This window comes from Nipponia nippon, unplaced genomic scaffold (genome assembly GCF_047370975.1).
Source record: "Nipponia nippon isolate SJK-2023a ecotype South Korea unplaced genomic scaffold, ASM4737097v1 scaffold_31, whole genome shotgun sequence".
NCBI classification, from domain to species: Eukaryota; Metazoa; Chordata; class Aves; order Pelecaniformes; family Threskiornithidae; genus Nipponia; species Nipponia nippon.
This window is the reverse complement of record NW_028262349.1, coordinates 2,326,828-2,346,804: the sequence shown is the minus strand read 5'-3', so window position 1 is coordinate 2,346,804 and position 19,977 is coordinate 2,326,828. Positions and strand designations below refer to the sequence as shown.

The window sequence follows — 19,977 nt, the reverse complement described above, 5'->3', positions numbered from 1 at the left end:
TATATGCATGAGTTCCTCTTAATAAGTTTTCTCTATTCCTTGGCATAATTCACGTATGAGTAAATTTCTCTATTTCCAGAGAAAAACTCCACCGGTAGTTGTAGCACAGAAGATAATAGATTACTCCACGGTCTAACCAGCAGAAGGTTGGCATGGAAGACACTGCGTTTCTAGAGAGATCTCCCTTTATCCGCTCTTTTCCTCTGTCAACAACAGAGCTCAACCTTTTCCCCCTATCTCCATTCAACAACTCCTTTCACAGACCTCCATATCCTCCATTATCGCGACTGGACAAGGTGGCACACAACTCCAAACCCTTTTATCTTTTCTAAACTCACGTTTACTGATCCTCACAGGTCCACGCAACAGTACCAGCATCTCCGTCGGTTTTAGCTGTGGCGGCTGTCCTGGGCTGGGAGGATGCCTTGCGGGAAGCGGCCGAATGCACGGGGTTTGCAAATGGCACCGGTCCTGTTTTGGAATATCTGAGACATTCCCCGTAGCTCCAAATGAGCACGTAACTTGTGAAAGGGTTGGGAGGCAAAATAAGTTTTTTTTCTTATCCTTACTGATAGATGAGATAAGAGTTGTAAAGTTGTCCTGAGAAATGTCAATGGGAAGAGTTTCCTTTACGTTTTAGTAGCTGTGTTGTTTTTGGAAGTCGTTGTCTATGGGAAGGGAGGCACCTGCAGTTAATTTTATCTGTGTAAATACGGATCTCCTAACGTTCCCAACTCGCGGTTCAGTGGGGTCGTGGCATTATGTACTGTAATATCTTATTTTATAAATAACACTTTAATTTTAGTGCTGATTGTAAAACCTTGCATTTATTTGGCACGTGCTCCTTCCCGAGTTGGTGCTAAGGACTGAAATCCTGCGTGTGGATAACAGCATTTGAGTCGATGTGTTTGGGGAGGGTTGTTCCTTGGAGGTCTTTGGCGTTGGGAAAGAGAGAGGGATAAATGTTGTTAGAGCAGTTGAGCACCGTGAATAGGTGACATAAAGTTTGCTTGAATGTATTGTGAGATTTCCTTGGTGACTGCAGCCAGTGTCGGGCATTGCTGGCAGTCTTTTTGTAGAAGCACGTTAAACTCTTATTTTCTGTTCTGTTCTAGTTTCTCCACTTATTTTGTAGATTCGGGGAGAGCTGGGAGAGGTCATGCTGTCAGCCACCGAGGTGATCAAAAGCCCCTGTGCTCTTTGCAGTCCCGGGGGCCTCTATAACCTGGTTCTTCCCAGGCACGCTGTCGTAATGCCCCGGGAGCGGTTTGCCCTGCGCAGCCGAAGGACTGCCGCTGGTGGGGTTTAGGGGTTAGGTTTCTGCCTCTCTGGTCTCGCTGACATGAAGAAGTAACTGAAGGACATAAGTCACAGTGCAGAGAGGTTGGCAACACGCTTTTTCTTGCAGCAGCTCTCTCTCAACCCACTCTGCTATGGAGCTGTAGATTGTACCTGGTCTCCACTGGACACAGTTTTGTTTAATTTTGAATAGCTCTTCCCAGCCCCACACTAATGCACTCAGGTTAGGTGTCGTCTTGATGTCTTCAGATCAAATAAATGCTCACAAGAAAACAGATGATCATGAGTAAAAAAAATTAAAAATTGTTTTACAGATAAAAATTATGTTATAGAACTCTGCAACAAACACAGTACTTAACGACTTACTGAATTTGGAGTCTTCTTGGCAGGAAGAAAATTAGTTAGTCTTGAGGAAAAGTGATCAAGTACAAAATGCTACGTACGCGTAATATGATTTAATACATAATTTTATAGGGAGGTGAGATTCATGTGGATGAGCGATGCTGCTCAGCACTTGCAGAAATTCAGGAAACAAGCACAAACTCTGTCCTGCTAAATTAAGATCACATGCTTGCAACACACACTCGGAGGAGTTACTGCCATGGGCGATTAGTCCTTGGGTTTCCTTTTTTTTTTCCGTGTTGGTTTTGTTTTTGTTTAGAACCGCAAGAAGCCATTTCTACGGAGGTCATTATCGCAACTATACAGTTAGGAAATACAGTTGCAGTGGGAATTGTAATTTAAACTCAAGCATGATTATATGTGTGTGTGTGTGCGCGAGACTATTCATGGATAAATTTGTATGACAGATATTGCAGCCATTTACAGTAAGAGGAAAAAAAACACAGGGAAACGCAGAGCTCTCCGATACTGTTTCTGTGGGACTCTGGCTTTGAATTATACGCGTGTGCCTGTCATATAACATTACACTAACCTAAGCTCTGGCATTGAGCGATACGTATCACAGCCAAAACAAGCCATTTTAAGCTGTGTCAATGCTGGGTTCGTACTGGCTTCCTCCTACGTTCTTCTCCCGGTTATAAATACGCCTCGCGAGTTAAACGCTCGCTGTGAGGAAAACCCTGCAATAGCCCAGTTAAATTGCATTAGCCTAACGAGTTTTGCAGCATCGCGGGCAGAGCGCGGCGTGGACTCCCGTGCGAGCGGTGGGAGGCCAGGGCTTGTTTCGGGTGGCTGGCAAGGGGTTAAGGCGTGTTTGCCTTGTGCAGATAGCGGAGCGGTTGGATGCCTCCCTGTCCAGGCAGCAAATGCATTGGCTGAGGTTGAGGGCGGTTCTCCTGCCGCAGTTGTTTTCTGTCCTGGACTTCGTTGGATCTGGAGCCTCCTAATTGCCTTGTCTGTAATCAAAATACAGCTCGTGTAATTCATGAAAAAGGACCTGACGGTGCAAGGCGAGTTTGCTCCTTGCCGCCGGCTCGTCTGCTGGCCAAGAGGAGTGGCTTGCACACGACGCCGCTGGTGGCCCCGGCTGGCCGAGAGGACCCGTGGTGGCCCGGGCTGCCTCTGCTGACCCATGTTCACATGGACAGGGCTTGTTATTGCACGGTAGAAAGATCATGTCGATTCATGACAAATCGGTCCCAAAACCATGTGGGAACATCTGTCCCTGTACAGGGTATGTGCAGCAACCTGACGTTCATATATGTGGTTTAGAGTTTCTTCTTAATGAACCGTGTACCTCTTATCATACCCAAACCACCATCCGTTTGAGTACTCAGCTCACCCAGGACATTGCTATTTAAGCCCATCCAGGAACAGCAAAGCTTACCCTGAGTGATTCCCCCCCCCCCCCCTTTTCTGACAACTCACTGCTATTGTTTTGTTAGCAGAAAGGAAGAGACAAAACCTAACACAAATATTTTTAATCATACTTCAATATTCAGACAAACTGTTTGTTAGCTGAACAGCTTAATGCTTGACTTACCTGTTAAATATGCATCTCCTGATTACCTGTGTTGGCTCGGAAATACGTTTACAGTATCAGTGTGTTTTGTTTCCACCTGAAGCACAGGGAAGTGGTGAAACGATGGGAACGATCCACAGAGGTAGAAATTCCTTTGCGCTGACTCTGCTGCCTTTTGTCCCCCCCAGCTGGGCCTCAGCAGCATGAAGAAATGTCAGTTTGAATCTATAATCAGAAAGGTTTGTAAAATGCATTGTTTCCTAAGTCTTTGGAGCCACTCTAGCTAGCTAGTTAAATATTTATTCACCCCTGGAACAACAGGTTTGAACCTCCGTGTCGGCTCCGTTTCTCCCCCATCCAGTGCAGATTAGTTAAGCGTTACACTGTTTGTCATCTTTGGGATTTTAAAAGTCCTGTTCTTAAAGATCTGCTGAAGAGGTTTCGTGGCTGGGATGAACAGCTTTGCTCTGGTGCCGGTGCTGAAGCGCTTTTTCCTGGAGCAGCTTTTATGGTACGGTGTGGTGGCTTCGGCCCCTACCCCAGAATAGCTGTTCCCTTGTCTCTAGCTAGGATTTACGAAGTTCCCTTTGACTTTCTCCTGTGAGGAATGAAGAGAGTTGACTTTTTTCCCTGTGCTGAGAGGGAGGCACCGCATTGTCCAAAAGTCCCGCAGCATTAACCAGAGGCTGAGATGAGCGTACGCGCAGATGCTGAGCCTGAGCGTACCCCATGCCTCCTCGGGTTGTACCAGACCACGCCACGGATCCCAAAAGTGCGATCTCACGGCAAAGAGGCAAATCTCCATGGGCCAATTGCAATTATTGGAGTCTGCAAACCTCAATGCAAAGGGGTAATGAGGTGCACTTGGTCAGCACAAACCTACTCATGTTGTCCTGCAGTGAAAGTGTAATGTGGAAGCAAAAAAAAAAAACCCACAACAAAAAAAAAACCATCTGACCCATCCGGAGTCATATAACCTGGATGCTGTAGTCATAAGAAGCAGTAGTGAAGATCTGCTGGAGAGGTTTCTACGTGACTTTCAGGTGCTTTCTAGCATGCATACTCGGATAATGTCAAGACGACAGCTGAACAGGATCTTGTGTAATGAGGATTTGCACAAAATAGTGATTGACAATTTCTGGTCTTGAGTGCTTAATGGAAAAAAAGATGTTGCCTTGGCTGCTTCGCTCTCTTCAAGCTGTCGTTTAGACATCAAAAGCTCGTAGAACAGGAAAAAGAGAAACGTTAAGAACATTTTAAAAATAGTTTAATTGTATCTTCTAAAAACCTTTAGAGTTGAGAATTTAAACAGTTTCTGCCCCGTGAATATTTGCAGCTGAGTTCAAAATGTGTAAATAAGCATAGGACTTTGAAGATTAGTTTCCATAACAAATTAAAAAAAAAAAAATGTGGCATAATGTTAAATAAGTGCCATGTGTCACTGGGTGTTTTGCATGAGGGCCAGCTTTTCCAAATTACCTGTCTGCGCCACTGACTCCTTGAGAAACAAATGCTGTCTTTTGAATATTTTAAACTTTGTAGTTGTTAAGCATGAAACAGACCTGGGAAAATACCCTTCCGCAGGAAGCGCCGGTGATGAACGCCGTGACTTGCGCTGCCAGCACTCATCCTCCAGCTTGCGCAAATCATTCCTACGTGCGTTCGCCGTAGCAGTTCGCTTCCCAGCTGGATGTTCCCCGCGTTAGGGAGGTGTGCGCCGCAGCGAGCGCTGCTACTAGCAAGCGTAGAAGTCCTTGCAAGACATCGGTGTGTCAGTGCTCGCTTACGAACATGGGGAGGTGTGTGGGAAACGGCCCAGGCTTCCCTGCCCCCCGTAAGCCTTGATATTTTAGACTGGAATTAGTAAGTTTGATAGTGTTTTGGACTAAATTCTGGAATTTTCTGTCCTGTGTTTTTCTGTTGCCAATATTTCTAATAAACTGCAGCCATGACATCTGTTGCTAGACTGCTCCATCTGTGGCCTGGTAAAGAATGTATAACCATGCCTTTAAAACAAGCTTCTCATTTTATATTTAGTCTAATACAAGATATCTGCGAGTTGGTTCTATTTGGCTGTTGCATTTCGATCAGTTACTATTTGTGACAGGTTCACAAAATAAGACCTATTGCTAGAAAAGGGCAAAAAGTTGGTCAGCATAAAAGAAAATGAATTTGAAATACACTCCCGTGTTTCTTGTTAATGGATGAATCTTGAGGGATGCACAGAGAAAATACCTGCAGTGAACGACTGACATGGAAACAGTAAGATATTTGAGATTAAATTGACCTTGTGATAGAATTCCAACCTTATCCATTTCGTATTTCTTCAAAGGATTTATCAGGCTGGAACAAACCAGAGGTTGCTCATTTTACTATCCCGTCTACTCCAGCTCCTGCTGCTTATTCCAAGAACGGCATTAACTGCTTTAACACACTTAATTCTGCAATCCTTTAGCATGGGGCGGAGTGCAGTGGAGGGGGATTTTCTTCCTAACTACAGCTGGGGATCATCAAAACATCGGTAGCACGCTGTACTATGGATCCTACATGCTGCTCGTTTAGTTGAATAAAACCAGGCCACCTTCCACTATTGGTCTGCTCACGCACATCAGCCAGAAATTAAAAATAACATTTTAGCCCCTGAACATCAGTGTGTCTGGGACCTCCCCAAATAAAGCTCCTCCTGCTTCAACACTGAATTTTGGACAGAAAGCTTGGGAAATTTTGAGGCAAATGGTGTTAATGCAGTGTGAAGTTCCTTGGTCTGGCCGGTGCAGATCACAGGAGGGCTTATCTCTGTCTCCCTTCACCAAGGACATCAGAAGCCGTTCAGATGTGCCCTCAGAGAACACTCTCCTCTTTGGTGAGAAGAAGGTGGTGTCTTGATCTGCATCTTGGCAATTCACAGCTGTAGCCCAAAGGCTGTATGTTGCCACGCAGATAAATCCAGGCCCATGTCCCCCATCCCTCATCTTAAGTTCTTCCTCCTGCTGTTTAAATGGCTGCGTCAAAGCCGTACCTGGCTTTGGTGCTTGCTCTTGTAGTGGTGATTTCAGCTTTATTATATCTTTTCTGACTTGCAGTTCTGTGGCGTGTTCTGGATTAAGCAGTTGGATTTAATTGGTTCAGCCTCGTTTGGATCGTTAAGACTGAGTGCGAGGGTGCTGAACGGCAGAGGGGCAGGACTGTCCTTCCCTTCAGAGCTTCTCCGGGTTCGCTCAGCCTCCCCTCCAGCTCCTTGCTCAGCGTTAGTCATGGTGTTTGCTCTGAGCTATGCTGCTGCTTGGTTTCTATTTCAAAGCCCAAACCGCTCATTAAAAGTATTGTGAGGCGCTAAGTAATGGGTAATTAAAAAGTAAACCATAAAAACCTCAAGCAATAACACTCATGGGTGCCCTTCTTCTTGGACTCACTGGAGAGAGCCACCAGAGAGCTTGTAGGGGGTGCAAGGGCAGCAGGCTTCCTCCAGGGAAACTGGTGACAAGTTGATAGACAGGTTGGAAGCAAACCCTGATAAAACTGAAGGGTTATGTAGAAATATTGTTGGACATGCATTATTGCAGCATGACTGCGGGAAACTTAGTTTCTTAAACTAAGGAACTAGAATCTTCTGGCTGAAACTGGCTATCCCAGTCTGGGAAGCTCTCGCTGTAGAGTCTCGTCACTTCTGGGCTCCAGAAATAATGTTGGAGTCACCAAAGCATTCCTGGGAGCCTTGTAGTACTGGACCGAGGGAAGAGGAAAACTCGGTTTTCTCTTTTTGAAGATCAGCATTAATGAATTGTGAGGGTGAATGATAATACTCTTCAAAAATGTTACTAAAATTTGGAATTTACACTGAAAAGTGGAGGTGAGGCAGGCGTCTGTGCTTCATGGATGCCTCTTTGAAAAGAAAATTGCCAAGCCAAGTGTCGTTGCTCGTAAGCCTTTCGCGTTCATGCATCCTTGGGTTGTCTTGTGGGACTCAGTTGCCTTTTATCTTTTCTCCTCGCAGTTTGTCCACCTGCCTGCAAGTCCCAAGGCTGCACCTCTGATGGTCAGTGCTGTCACAGCGAATGTCTCGGGGACTGCACAGAGCCGAACAACCCTGAAAAATGTGTGGCTTGCCGCAACTTCTACCTTGAAGGCAAATGCGTGGACACCTGCCCCCCTGGTTACTATCACTTTGAGGGGTGGCGTTGTGTGACCTTCAGCTTCTGCCAGGAACTGCACAACAAATGCAAAAATGCCAGGGAGTCGGGATGTCACGTTATCCACAACAACGAGTGTGTTCATGAGTGCCCGTCAGGGTACATCATGAATTCCAGCAAGTAAGTACAAGCGTCTGCAGGTAAAGAAACCATGCTGTCGTTTTTGTACTGTGCTTTTCTCTCGCTTGGGCAGAGGGTTCGTGTTCTGTGTCAAGACCAAGAAAAGCTTCTGGCGTTGGAGTGTCTGTGACAATTACGTCGTCTACTTTAATATGATTTGCAAACTAATACCTTGCTAATTCAAGCTATTAAAAGCAGACAGGTCTACCTGCCATGTGCCAGTAGTTTATTCTTCCCTTGTCTTCCCTTGTTTCCTGTCAAGTTTGGAAAAAGTGGGAAGCGGAGATTGAGAGAGAGGACAAGGAAGAGGAGCGTCCTCAGGTTGAAAGGGTCTTTGTGTAATCGAGTGGGACGAGGGAGATGGGCAATGGCGAGGCTTTAGTAGCCCTGCTTCCCTTCTCCTCCAAAGCAGACCTCAGACTAGAAAGCCTCGCTATTAAGCAGAGTAGGGAAAAGTCACGTCTAATGAAAAGAGCATAGCGTATTTTGAGTGGATCATTCTCAGAATATCTGTCCCTCATCCCTGTAATTACTTTCATTGAGCAGGTTCAAGCTGTGCCAGACATAAATGGACAATGTAACAAACAAGTGTAGCATGAATCAAAGCAGGGAACAGCCGTTCTGTCTATTCCCAGGGTTTTTCGACAAAGGAATTAAGTAATTTATGTTGCTGAGCTGTTTATCACTGAAAACTTTGTTGTTTGTCCCGCAATTACATTATATATTGTGATGAGTCAGATTTCCTATGAATCAATATGAATACCAATGTAGCTTTGTGCTCGCATGTACTTGCTCCTGCCATAATAATTTCAGGGAATTCACTCTAACAGGACTTTTTATTCCATTTCCTGTTTTGCTTTTCAAAAGAACGAACTAGCAGCCCCCAGAGCAGAAACGCTGCTTGTGTAACAGCAGCCATCGCCTCTCTCCTATGCTTGTTCCAGGCTGCTGTCAGTAGGACCTCACAACACTACTCCGTGCTTTTCCTAGAGCATTTATTTCTCTGAACTAGTTGGGAACACATTCTTGTGGTGTTATGACCAGGGCAAGCAATCATCTTGCTGCCATTTAAGAAGTATTTCCCCAGAGCACAAAGCACATGCTTGCTTGCCTTTTTTTAAAGTAACTTTATGTCCTTAATCAGGATTCCCAGACGAACGGCCAGCTATCTGCTCATCGGTTACATGTTTGGTTAATGATCTTGGGACGGAGACTGGGCCTGGGTTTCTTGATCTTGAAACCCCTGCTAGGTATAGCACTGAGCGGCATCGTGGTGGATGGGCTGTTCAAAATAGTCAAAATCACTTCATTCTGGTTTCTGTTACGTAGGAAGGGACAGAGCGATTAGCGTTCGAAATGTGGAAATGACAATTTAAAGAATTATCAGCAGTTGTTTGGAGTTCCTGAGAGCCATGTGCCGCGCACTGCAAGTGAATCCCGTGACATGTTGTCAGGTCCCTGTCGCTTTGAATTGATTACTCTGCTTTTGAGAATTGCTGGGGACGCCCCCGATGCCATTCTGCAAAAGCATCGCATCTACATTCCTGACTCTTGTTTTCCAGCTTGCACTGTACACCCTGCGCAGGGCCCTGTCCAAAGGTTTGCGACTACGGGAAAGAGAAGACGATCGATTCAGTGACATCGGCACAGGAGCTCCGGGGTTGCACAGTTGTTAATGGAAGCTTAGTTATAAATATCCGTGGAGGAAGTAAGTGCTGCATGAGTAAGGGGGTAGGGAGTGCTGGATGTCAGATCAGCGAATATGACACCATCCACGAGCTGGGGCATTTCTCTCTTGCTTTGACCACTCTGAATCGTAGAGTGATTCAGGAAAACAGCCACAAAGCAAAGGCTCTTGTGCTGTTCATTTGGGCTTTTTTGCTAAATGGTTTTTGTAAGGTCTTATGAATTAATGTAAAGCAGCTCTATTTAGTAAGTTTGGGCTCCGATATCAGTGTTTTTCTCTGTGATATCAGAAAACTAAACCCGTTGTTTTCCTCTCCGTAGATAACATAGCAGCTGAGCTAGAAGCGAATCTTGGCTTGATAGAAGAAATTTCAGGTTACCTAAAAATTCGCCGGTCTTATGCCTTGGTTTCTCTTTCTTTTTTTCGTAAACTACATCTGATTAGAGGAGAAACACTAGAAGCTGGGTGAGTTCTTTCAAAAGATACTTTATTTTAATGCTTTGAAGTGTAAGGAGTGCCAGTGCTATCAGGGTGATTTGTATGGGTAAACAATTCCTAAGTTATTTTTAAATGTTCCTCTGCCCAAACTATCTACCAGGGAAGATAGCTTGCATTCATTTTTCTTTGGTGTCTGGATTAGTGCATGAAGAAAAAAGAGTTTTCAGTGGATCCCCTCCTAACCCCCATTTTCATTCTCTGCTTTCAGGAATTATTCATTTTATGCCTTGGACAACCAGAATCTTCGCCAACTCTGGGACTGGAGTAAACACAACCTCACTATCGCACGAGGCAAACTCTTCTTCCATTATAATCCCAAACTGTGTTTGTCGGAAATCCACAAGATGGAGGAGATCTCTGGGACTAAGGGGCGTCAGGAAAGGAACGATATAGCCCTGAAGACGAACGGTGATCAAGCCTCATGTAAGAAAGTCTCAGAATGCAGCGAGGCTTGCCTCATTTTCCTTTCCCTGTGCCTTGCTAACCTCATACTCCTACTTCTCTCAGCCTAGCCTATGATGTTTTTCCAGGGACTGTCCTTGTCCTTTTGGTAAAGCACCAGACATGTGACTTGCTGCTTGCTTGTGCACTGCAGTGACACTGTCAATATGCCATGAGTAAAAGTACTTCTGGGTTCTGCCGCTGGCCAGGAGCCTACCTTGCCAACTTTGGTCTTCGGAATTTTGTTCTTTGTGTGCTCAGCTGCGAGTTCTTCAGGGTTGAGTGTATTGCTCTGTCTTTTTGAAGAGTTTAGCACAACATAACCTCAGTCCAGACTGGAACTTTACGTTACTTCTGAGTGGCTGATTACTAGTCATAATCTTCTTTTCCCATGTCATGAGGCGACAGTACGCACACAGAATAAGCACAGTAGAGAAACAGCATTTCCACCCATCTCTAGAGCCATGTGAGGGAGTTGCTATGACAACAGTCAGAGAAATTCTTGCAACAATTTTTGTTATGCTTCTCAGAGGTTTTTAAGCTAACAGCTTCCTTCAAAAGCAACGATAAGACTATGACTGTGTCAGCATGACTAGGAGCAAACACACAGTGTTGCTTTATGCTCTAACTAAAGTCGTGTTACTGAAGATGTAGTTTTGCAGGCACTTGTTTTGGCAGCAGTACTGCTAGAAGCACATCTCTTCTGCACCCCCAGCCCTGCTGTTTGTTCCCATTCTACGCCACGCACAATCCCCTTTCCCTGTTTGTGCCAGTAAAACTCTTGCAGGGCTGCATGGTGAACCAGATTGTAGAAGTAATCTGGGGTAAAAAACACCAAGCTGTGTTGTTCTTGGCTTGTGTCATCTCTCTGCTCTGATTTATTGCCTAGCCCCACAAAGTTTTACACGCAGACAGGAACAGGAGCACGCACAGGTTGACACATGAGATGCTTAAGCAGGTATTGCCACCAAAAACCCCAGCATTAATTAAACTATGATTTCAGTTCCTTGCATTTCAGTTCCTTGCTCTTTTCAGAGCTTGCAATACAGCTTAGATCATCCTGTGGCTGCACCGTTTCTCTGCATTTGGCGACAGCACTGCTTAGACAGCCCCTTCCCTGATTTCTGCCCTCGTCGTTATAGTGCTGTAGCTGTTTGTGAACAGACTTAAAAAGGGAAGATCTTTCAGCTGAATCAGTTTCCTGGTCTGGTTTGCCACGTATCGACACGTGCAGCCATGCCAGCACAGCGGGGAGAGGGGAACATGGCAATTGCTGGCCTAAAAACTGGCAGGACCAGTGAAAAAGCCTACACAGAGCCGCACCCTCAGGGATATCACAGCCCCAGCCTGGGGCAGAGTGAAGGAGCTGCCTGGAAAGGTCATCGCCTCCCATGAGACACTAACAAGCTCTTCCCACATTTGGGGATGAAACTCGGCTTGGGGTTCAAATCCAGCTCTGTCATGTGGTTGTGTGCAGCTCCCGGGCTGGCTGGTTGTTTTGTTTAAAGGCAGCTGGAGGAGATGGTTGCGTTTCTCTTTGCCAGCTTTAACTCCACTCTGCTGAGCTGTTCTCTGTGCCACCCCTCACCTCAAACCACAGGTTGCCAGGGTGTTTGGCTTTTTGTTTGTTTTTACATTTCAAGTCTAGTTTTCACATTGGCAGCATCCTGTTTACCAAAAAAAAAAAAAAAAAAGGAGGCAAAAAAAGCCCTTGTTTGTTCTGGATATGGTGCCAGCAAAATGAATATTCTTCCTCCCTTGTGCAGCTACTGCAGGAATGGCAAATCCAATCAGAGCTACACAGTGTGTCCTTCTTGGACTGCTTGGACATACCGTCTCGTAACGTGTCCCTTGAGCCTCAAAACTCCACCCTCCTGCAACTGTTTGTTGTCCTTCCCTCCTGTTTGCAAAGGGACCACGCTACTCCCCGGCAAGGCTGGGAATTCACGCACTTTGAAGGCAGAGGCTACAAAAGCTATGCAAACCGTATTATTGGGTTCAGCTATATAGATCATCGTGAATTTTAAAATATGTTGCCTTTAGATTTCCCACTTATCAGAATTGAGTTCAGCTTTTCTGCAGGGTCATTTTCATAAAATCATAGAAAAATTGAAGCTGGCAGGAACCTTAGGAGGTCATCTATTCCAACTCCTGGCTTAAGGCAGGTGTAGCATCGAAGTAAGATAAGGTTTTAATGAGCAGCTCTTCTCAATGCCCACGTTCTCATATTTATCTGTGAAGAAGATAAACATCTAAGATAATTAAAAATAGAAACCCTTCTTTTTTAGCATAACAAAATTATTGCCGCTTCTCTTTTGTTACAGGTGAAAATGAATTGCTGAAATTTTCTTCCATTAGAACATCTCATGACAAGATCCTGTTGAAGTGGGAGCCGTACTGGCCTCCTGATTTCCGTGATCTCCTGGGATTTATGCTTTTTTACAAAGAAGCGTAAGTGATCCACCATTAGCTTACAAAATAATAGCCGTGCTGGGCTTCCACAAATGACAGTTGGCATTGAAGAGCAGATACTAAACCTGCTGTAGGCTTAGCTATTTAGTCTCTGTGATTATCTGGCTCCTACACTTAAGTTTCCAATGTTACCATTGTATAAAAGTGTTCATTAAGATCCCTGACTTACCTGAGCTGTGTACAGCCAAAATTCCTCATTTAAGAACAATCCAAACATTAGTTGTTCCAGCTATTCTAGACATACACACTCTTAACCATGGGGTTTATCATCTCCCCACTATCTCCATGGGATGGTGAAGTTTTTATTCCCTTTGAGGTGGGAAACGTTCTTTTAGAATCAAGGTTACCAAGCTGGTTTTCATAAAGCTGAAAATTATTAGCCTGGATTTAGTTGTTGGGATCATCTGTGGAACAGTACCTGATCTGTGATGCTGTTAGGAGACTGGGTTGCAAACTCCCTATGCTTCCTTTTCAGAATACATGCAATGAGATAGTTGTATTTTCTCCAAAGGGTAAAGGATTATAACTTTCAGTGACGTCTTTAGAAATGTTGTTTTTAAAAGCTTGAATTAGGATTCTGTTCATTTGAGGCTTTTCTCTTTTTTTTCTAAAGTCCGTACCAAAATGTGACGGAGTTTGATGGCCAAGACGCTTGTGGGTCAAATAGCTGGACAGTTGTGGATGTTGACCCGCCCCCACGGTCAAATGAGCCCAAATCCCAGGCCCAGCCAGGATGGCTTCTGAGGGGCTTGAAGCCATGGACACAGTATGCTGTATTTGTTAAAACTCTGGTCACCTTCTCAGATGAACGAAGAACATATGGTGCAAAGAGTGAAATCATCTACGTCCAGACCAATGCTACTGGTCAGTATCATTAAATTAATGTTGCCTTGCAAGTGAAAAAGAAAAATAGACTTAAATAGTCTCCTGCCCTTCATGGGTAGTCATGATAGTCCCATATCCGTGAAACTTTGCACTGCCGTTGCTGCTCTGCTTTGGTGGGAAGGTATTCCTAAACAAATGGAAGAATGCATACTTCCCTGCATGGGGAGATGGTGCCAACGTGCACATCTTCCGTCAGGCTCGTGTGGCCACGTGTAAGAGCTTGTGTGCAGACTGGTGTATCCTGCTGCAGGGTTGTTGGGTGTCGGTGGACCTACTATGGAGAGCACTGTTTATCCCCGTGGAAATGGAAACTTGCCTGTGTTTGTCCCTTGTTCTGTCAAGCTCTCGCAGAGCAGTGGAGGTGACCTCTGTCTCTTTTCCCACCCACACAGTTCCGTCAGTCCCATTAGATCCGATATCTGTTTCCAACTCTTCATCCCAAATCATTCTGAAGTGGAAGCCACCCTCAGAGCCCAACGGAAACATCACGCACTACCTGGTGTTCTGGCAGCAGCAGGCAGAAGACAGTGAGCTTTATGAACTTGATTACTGCTTAAAAGGTGAGTGTGTGGTTGTCTCTCTGTGCTTCTCTTTCAAACTATCTCAGAATTGTCTGGAGATTTTTCACACACTTTGGAGGTGCTCTGGGTGCCTAATTTTGCTGTTTTCAAGACTGCTGTTCATGAAGCAGGCTGAGATGCAGCTGTCTTCTCCCACTGTTCAGTTACATTATACATTAGGTGCTACTACCAAGTTATGTGCAAAAGCTCTCCAAAAACATTTTTTTTACAAAGTAATCAGATATCTTTTACTTTGGGGATCTCCCTTCTGCACTTGTTCCTTTTAAACTGAGTAACAAGTTTAATAACAGCTATGGAGTTGGTAAGGGAAAATATCTGTACTTCTGGAGATCAGTGGCCAAGTTAAATTTTTGAAGGCATCCTGTGCCTGTTTTGGAATTCTTTCAGGATACAGAGTTTCGCTGAGGACTCCCAGAATCTTACCTGCTGCCCTGTGTTGCCTAAACTGGGATGAACTGGGGTAAAACTCTGACTACAGCAGCATCTGAGCTCCATTTCAAAAATAGCACAGGTTTGAATCAAAGGCCTGTCATAAGAGAGGGAGAGCCGCCCAGCCCTGGATATGAAAGCTTGGGATGCCCAAATGTGCTATGAATCTTGTGTACGCTAGTTTTGGATCTTTGTAGGGTCAAACATCTGCTTCTGCCCTGTCAAGCACGAGCGATACTAAAATTGTTTTGTCCACAGGATTAAAACTGCCCTCCAGGACCTGGTCTCCTCCTTTTGAATCCGAAGACCCTCAGAAGTATAATCAAAGTGAAAATGAGGATGTCAGTGGAGAATGTTGTTCCTGTCCTAAAACAGACTCTCAAATACAAAAGGAGCTGGAGGAGTCTGCTTTCCGCAAGACATTTGAGAACTATCTTCACAATGAGGTTTTTGTCCCCAGGTACAAATATCAAACAATCTTGCCCAGGTGGTCTGGGGTAGGGCAATGTAATTGATGACAAAACAAAAGTCTTGGGTTGACGTGGCCGTATTGGCAGTTTCTCTGGGCTTCCAGGAGACTGTCTAGTCCGGCTGAATATGTGTGTCGGAGACCAGTGAGACCTGAGCACCTACAACTGCTGTTATTACAGATTTGGAAGATCCTGCTCTTATTTCCTGACTCTGGATTCTCCTCAGCTTGAGAATGAAGTGAGAATCCTTAACGAATAGCTAAATGCCTGCAGCTCATTTGAACTTGTATGATGCCAAAAATAGCTACTTTTTTTCTGTCCTAAAATTTTGTGGTCTAGCTTTCCATCCAGTTGAAAAGAAAGGAAAAGAAAAAGGGAAGTTTACCACGCCACAGCCTTGTCCTTTAGTGCGGTATTTGCGGTCTTCCTTGCACTTAGTCTGGGAAATACCTCCAATACCATGAGGAATGCAACTGCTGTGGGTGGTGAATGTCCTGTTTTGAATGGCACACACAGTGTCACATTAAGTGGTATTGAATGTCTTCACACTTCATACGCAACTTACAGAGGAAGCACTGGGAATCAGGTTAGAGTCTGTAATGATTTACCCTCTTCACTGTCATGTATTTTGTGCTCTAAATTTATTCTCTGCTTACTGCCCGTAGCTAACAAACATTTATTTGCAGCTGCTTGACAAAAGCCACATTACTGCACTGAGCATTTTTTATTATGGAGCGCATTACTAGGCAGTGTCTCTTCTCTGCGAGCCTGCAGTTGTCCCATGGAAGCCTGTGCAGAGTCCCTCCTTTTGCTGTCGCTTTGCTGTTAGTGCAGATCGGAAGAACAAGTTCCAGTGTGCAAAATGATGCCAGGACACAACATATTCAAAAGCAGAGCAGAACCAAGCCATGTACAAAAGCCAAACTCCTCTTGATGTAGGCAGACCATTCTGACAATCTGATTTCTTTTTTTCTTTTTTTTTTCCAATTGTATTGTGCAGCCAGCCCAGGATGCTTCTCAGGCCAGTTTCTGGGGTATGTATTTTAGGAAGAAACCAATCACCAGGGTGTGCCACCTTGTCAGCCTGCTAAGGAAGAAGTCTCCACTTCCCCTGGGCTAACTAATCCTTTTAATACAAGCCCTTTTTGCTGCTGTAAGGCAGCAGTCAAGATACCTTCCTGCTGACATGCATCCTGCTTGTCTTTTCTGACAGGCCACAGGCTGTGGCAACGTAAATTAGAACTAGTTTTCCTGTGAGTGCTGTGCCTATTGCCTGCTCATAGGGCAGCCTGTCTAGAGCCTGGCAGCTGAACATGAAGTGTGTTTTACTTCAGGTGCTTTTTATGTGGCTCCTGATAGTTTATTGACCTCTCTTCAGGCACTGTGTGGATTCCCCTTGAGATTAGAAACCTTCTGCTATTCACGAGGATGAATCTCACAGATGAGAATATGAGGGACTATGAGATGGCAGGGGTGCAGAAGAAGACAAGAGCAGTTGAGAAGTTACTCCCCCTACGTCTTGTCTTGTTTTCCATGTACCATTTTTCTCCTCCTGTCCTGTTCCCAGCTCTCTGATCCCTGTGCAGTATCCAGTCCGTACGAGGCTCTGCCGCCGATCTGCCATGCCCTGCCTTAGTCCAGGTCTGATCCTCACCTGACTTGCCGAGAACCCTTCTGGAAATCATAGAAGCTGTTCCTTCCCCATGTGCATGGTCGATTACTCTAGGAGATACTATCACAAGTCTTGTGGTTTAATTTGCTCTGGCACTGGAAAAGCAAAGTAGAAGTTTCTAAATGCTTCTTGCCATACCCACCGTCCCAGTCAGAGCTAACGGGTATCTTTACACCATGCGCTTCGTAACCTCCCTTTGTAGCTGAACAAAGTGGCCAAAGCTGATGCTTTGTTTCTTCTTTCCTGTGTTATTTGCGCTTATATTGGAGCGAGTTTTGCACAGATTGGAGTAAATGGGTGATTGCACGCTGGAACAGGTTGCCCAGGGAGGTTGTGGAGTCTCCATCCTTGGAGATACTCAGAACCTGACCAGACACGGTCCTGAGCGACCTGCTCTAGCAGCCCGTGCTTTGAGCAGCAGGGTCGGGTTAGACAATCGCCAGAGGTGCCTTCCAACCTCAACCACTCCATGATTCTGTGGAAAGCGTGGAAAGATTTCAAAAGTAATAAGTCCTGAGAGGCAGAGGGGGAACTAAATGGCTGCTGTTCAGGGTGTAATTTCATGTATGCTCTCCACCATCACTCACTGCTGCAGAAAAAGCAGTCTCGCTCTTCTCTCCGTCTCTATCCTCTCTCTCTGTGTCACACTTGTGCCATTACAAATATTAGTGGGTTACAGAGTGAACAAGATCTGGGAAATGACTCACATTAAAAGTAACTTGTTTTTTCTTGGTTTCCCAGTTCAGTCCAATTAATTGTACAGACAAATACATAAACACTTCTGCCAGCACAAGTGGGAAGGCAGGCCAGCTGTTCCTCTGCTAGTTTCAGGTGTGTGGAAAAGCTTGGCTTAAACTAGCTAAGGCATGCTTAAAATCCCCCGGCACAGGCCATATGGGATGTGATGAGTTGTCGCTGCCCTCCTTCCGACTGAGAGCCTTCACGCACGCTGATGGTCTCTGACAGGAGGAGGAGAAGGAACCTGAACCCCCGGGTGTTTCACAGGGGAGGTCATTGGAGCTACTGAAATGGCCATAATGAGAATTGCACTGGAAGAACTACGGGAAGACACCAGATGTTTGAAAATACAGAGAATTTGGCAAGAAAATTGCTGCAACTCTAGGATAATAAATATGTGAAGATGGGGGTTTACAGCTTCAAAAGTTTTTCTTGCTTTCTGTTACTTGAGAAGGGAGAAATTATTCTTGCCTTTTACTCTGTTGCATCTGTGGTCAAATTACTGTTTTACTTGTGAAAAACAAAATTCTCCTAAACATGAGGAAAAGCTGAATCCGCACTCTGTAAACAGTGGCGCGTAGCTTTGCTTTTCAGCCCAAACAAGGTTCTGGTTGACCGTAAAGCATCCTTCCAAGGGAGGGGGGTGGCATGACCCAGCCCTGGGTCTCTGAACTCTGCCCCATTGTTAGGGGACGCTGTTCAGAACAATGCACAAGCTGAGCTAACAGCAGCTCCAAAATGAGTTAATTAGTAATTAGAGAAAGAGAAAACTAAAAACTGGAATGTGCTCTGCTGAACCTGCCGTTTGGCGTCCCATTTTTTCATCAGATGGATGAATATGCTTACGTTGTTGCGTACAACCCGCTGTTTAGTTTGAGGAAATCTTAAAATCTCCTTTCCAGCTGGTTGCATTTGCTGCTGGAGGAGAAATAACACCCGGGAACGGAGCTGGGGGTTGCAGACAAAGACCCGATCTGCACAATCCTCCGTTGTAGCCGTAGTTGGCCAATCATTTGCCTGGTAGTCAGAGGGTGGCAGTGGAAAGTTCAGTTCAGCAGCAAAGATTTGCTTCAACAGCTTGTTACATTTTTAGAGACTGGAGATGCCTCAAGTGTGGGTTCAGTTCAGGTCACTCTTTGTACCCTTTAATAGCTGCACAGACATGCACACACAAAAAAAGATCATCCCCCTAGAATACACGGTCCCGTTTTCAAATGGCATTAATTCCTTTTGTGTAACTAGATACTATTACTGATTCACCACGTTGGTTAGTTCCCAACCTGGAATTCCTCATGGCAAACGTGTGGCAGGACGTAAAGCGTTACAACGAGGAGTTTTGTTTTGGTACTTGTTCCTTCCCCCCCCCCCCCCCCCCAAGAAAATGAAATTTGTGAATGGTTCTTAATTCTGTTGAATTTATTCTGTTTATTTACTGACAAAAATCTGACGTTAAGGTTGGCTAGTAGCACTCCCTTGCAAACAGCGGAGTTGACAGCATCACACTGCCGGTTCTGTTTTTACAACTGCAAAAAATGCTTTTTCAGACTGGAGTGCAATAATTTGAGAGGCAATATTTGGTTAACAAAACCACACAACTAATATGTAATCTGAATCTGTAAGTTTTAAATGCCTCTGTTGAAAAGAAGGTAATAGATTTGGTCTCTCAGGAAAAGGTTAAAATTATGTATCTGTCTATCTAGATTCGGCCTTAGCACAGATATATTCCAGTGAGGTGTGAAACTGGTCTTACGCTTTATAAGTGCAGCTTTATGACACTTGGAATATGTGGAACATCTGAGGCCATCAGAGTTGGGGGCTGTGATATGACCTCATTTGCTAGAACGTGTAGGAGATGAACTCCGAAGCATTGCAACACTGTACAAGGCATCCGTGAGGCAACCTAATAAAGCGGTATTCAGCTGAGAGGATCTAGAAGAACTGGAATTCTCAAGCAAATACTTTAGACTTGGGTTTATTTTTTTAATTTTTTTTTCCCCTGTATGAAGTTGTGCAGGGAAAGAGTCTCAGGGATACATAATTTTAAAAACCTACCTGCATTACAGGGGGTGAGACAGACTGCTTGTTTTTAAAAAAAAAAGTCCTGAATTTCTTTGTTGATTGCAAATACGAGGCTTGAATTTGAGTTTTCAGTGGCACTCTGAGCCCCTCCCATTTTAATTCTTCCTTTTCAGATGAATGTGTTTACGTTGAATATCACAAATAACGTTGTAACCTCTATTATTTAATAGGCCATCAAGAAAACGAAGAGACCTTGGCTCTGTGGCAAATGCCACCGTGGTGATACCCACCATCGCATCCTCTCCCAACAACTCTGCAGCAGCATCTGAGAATGCAGAGGAACAGAAACCTTTTGAAAAAGTGAAGTCGAAGGAGTCCTTGGTTATCTCAGGCCTGCGGCATTTCACCGGGTATCGCATTGAGCTCCACGCTTGTAACCACGATGCTCAGGAATCCCGATGCAGCGTTGCAGCTTATGTCAGTGCCAGGACCATGCCAGAAGGTAATTGTCTTCCTGAGCTTTGCTTTGGGTTGGTGGCTGTTTTCAAAATA

The 19,977-nt window shown here is 44.9% G+C and overlaps 1 protein-coding gene across 6 annotated transcripts in view; it reads left to right on the top strand.

Annotated features, from left to right (window-relative positions):
• The window catches only part of INSR (insulin receptor), a 66,946-nt gene that overhangs the window by 34,136 nt on the left and 12,833 nt on the right, over positions 1 to 19,977 (top strand). For all 6 annotated transcript variants that reach the window (XR_015707371.1, XM_087769682.1, XM_087769683.1 and 3 more), the window contains 9 exons: positions 7,218 to 7,533; positions 9,096 to 9,241; positions 9,541 to 9,685; positions 9,927 to 10,141; positions 12,484 to 12,610; positions 13,245 to 13,495; positions 13,909 to 14,076; positions 14,785 to 14,986; positions 19,656 to 19,927. Coding sequence is in view for 5 of the 6 variants with exons in the window: in XM_087769682.1 (XP_087625808.1) it covers positions 7,218 to 7,533; positions 9,096 to 9,241; positions 9,541 to 9,685; positions 9,927 to 10,141; positions 12,484 to 12,610; positions 13,245 to 13,495; positions 13,909 to 14,076; positions 14,785 to 14,986; positions 19,656 to 19,927 (1,842 nt within the window). In the remaining variant the exon portion in view is untranslated. The remainder of the gene's footprint in view (positions 1 to 7,217; positions 7,534 to 9,095; positions 9,242 to 9,540; positions 9,686 to 9,926; positions 10,142 to 12,483; positions 12,611 to 13,244; positions 13,496 to 13,908; positions 14,077 to 14,784; positions 14,987 to 19,655; positions 19,928 to 19,977) is intronic.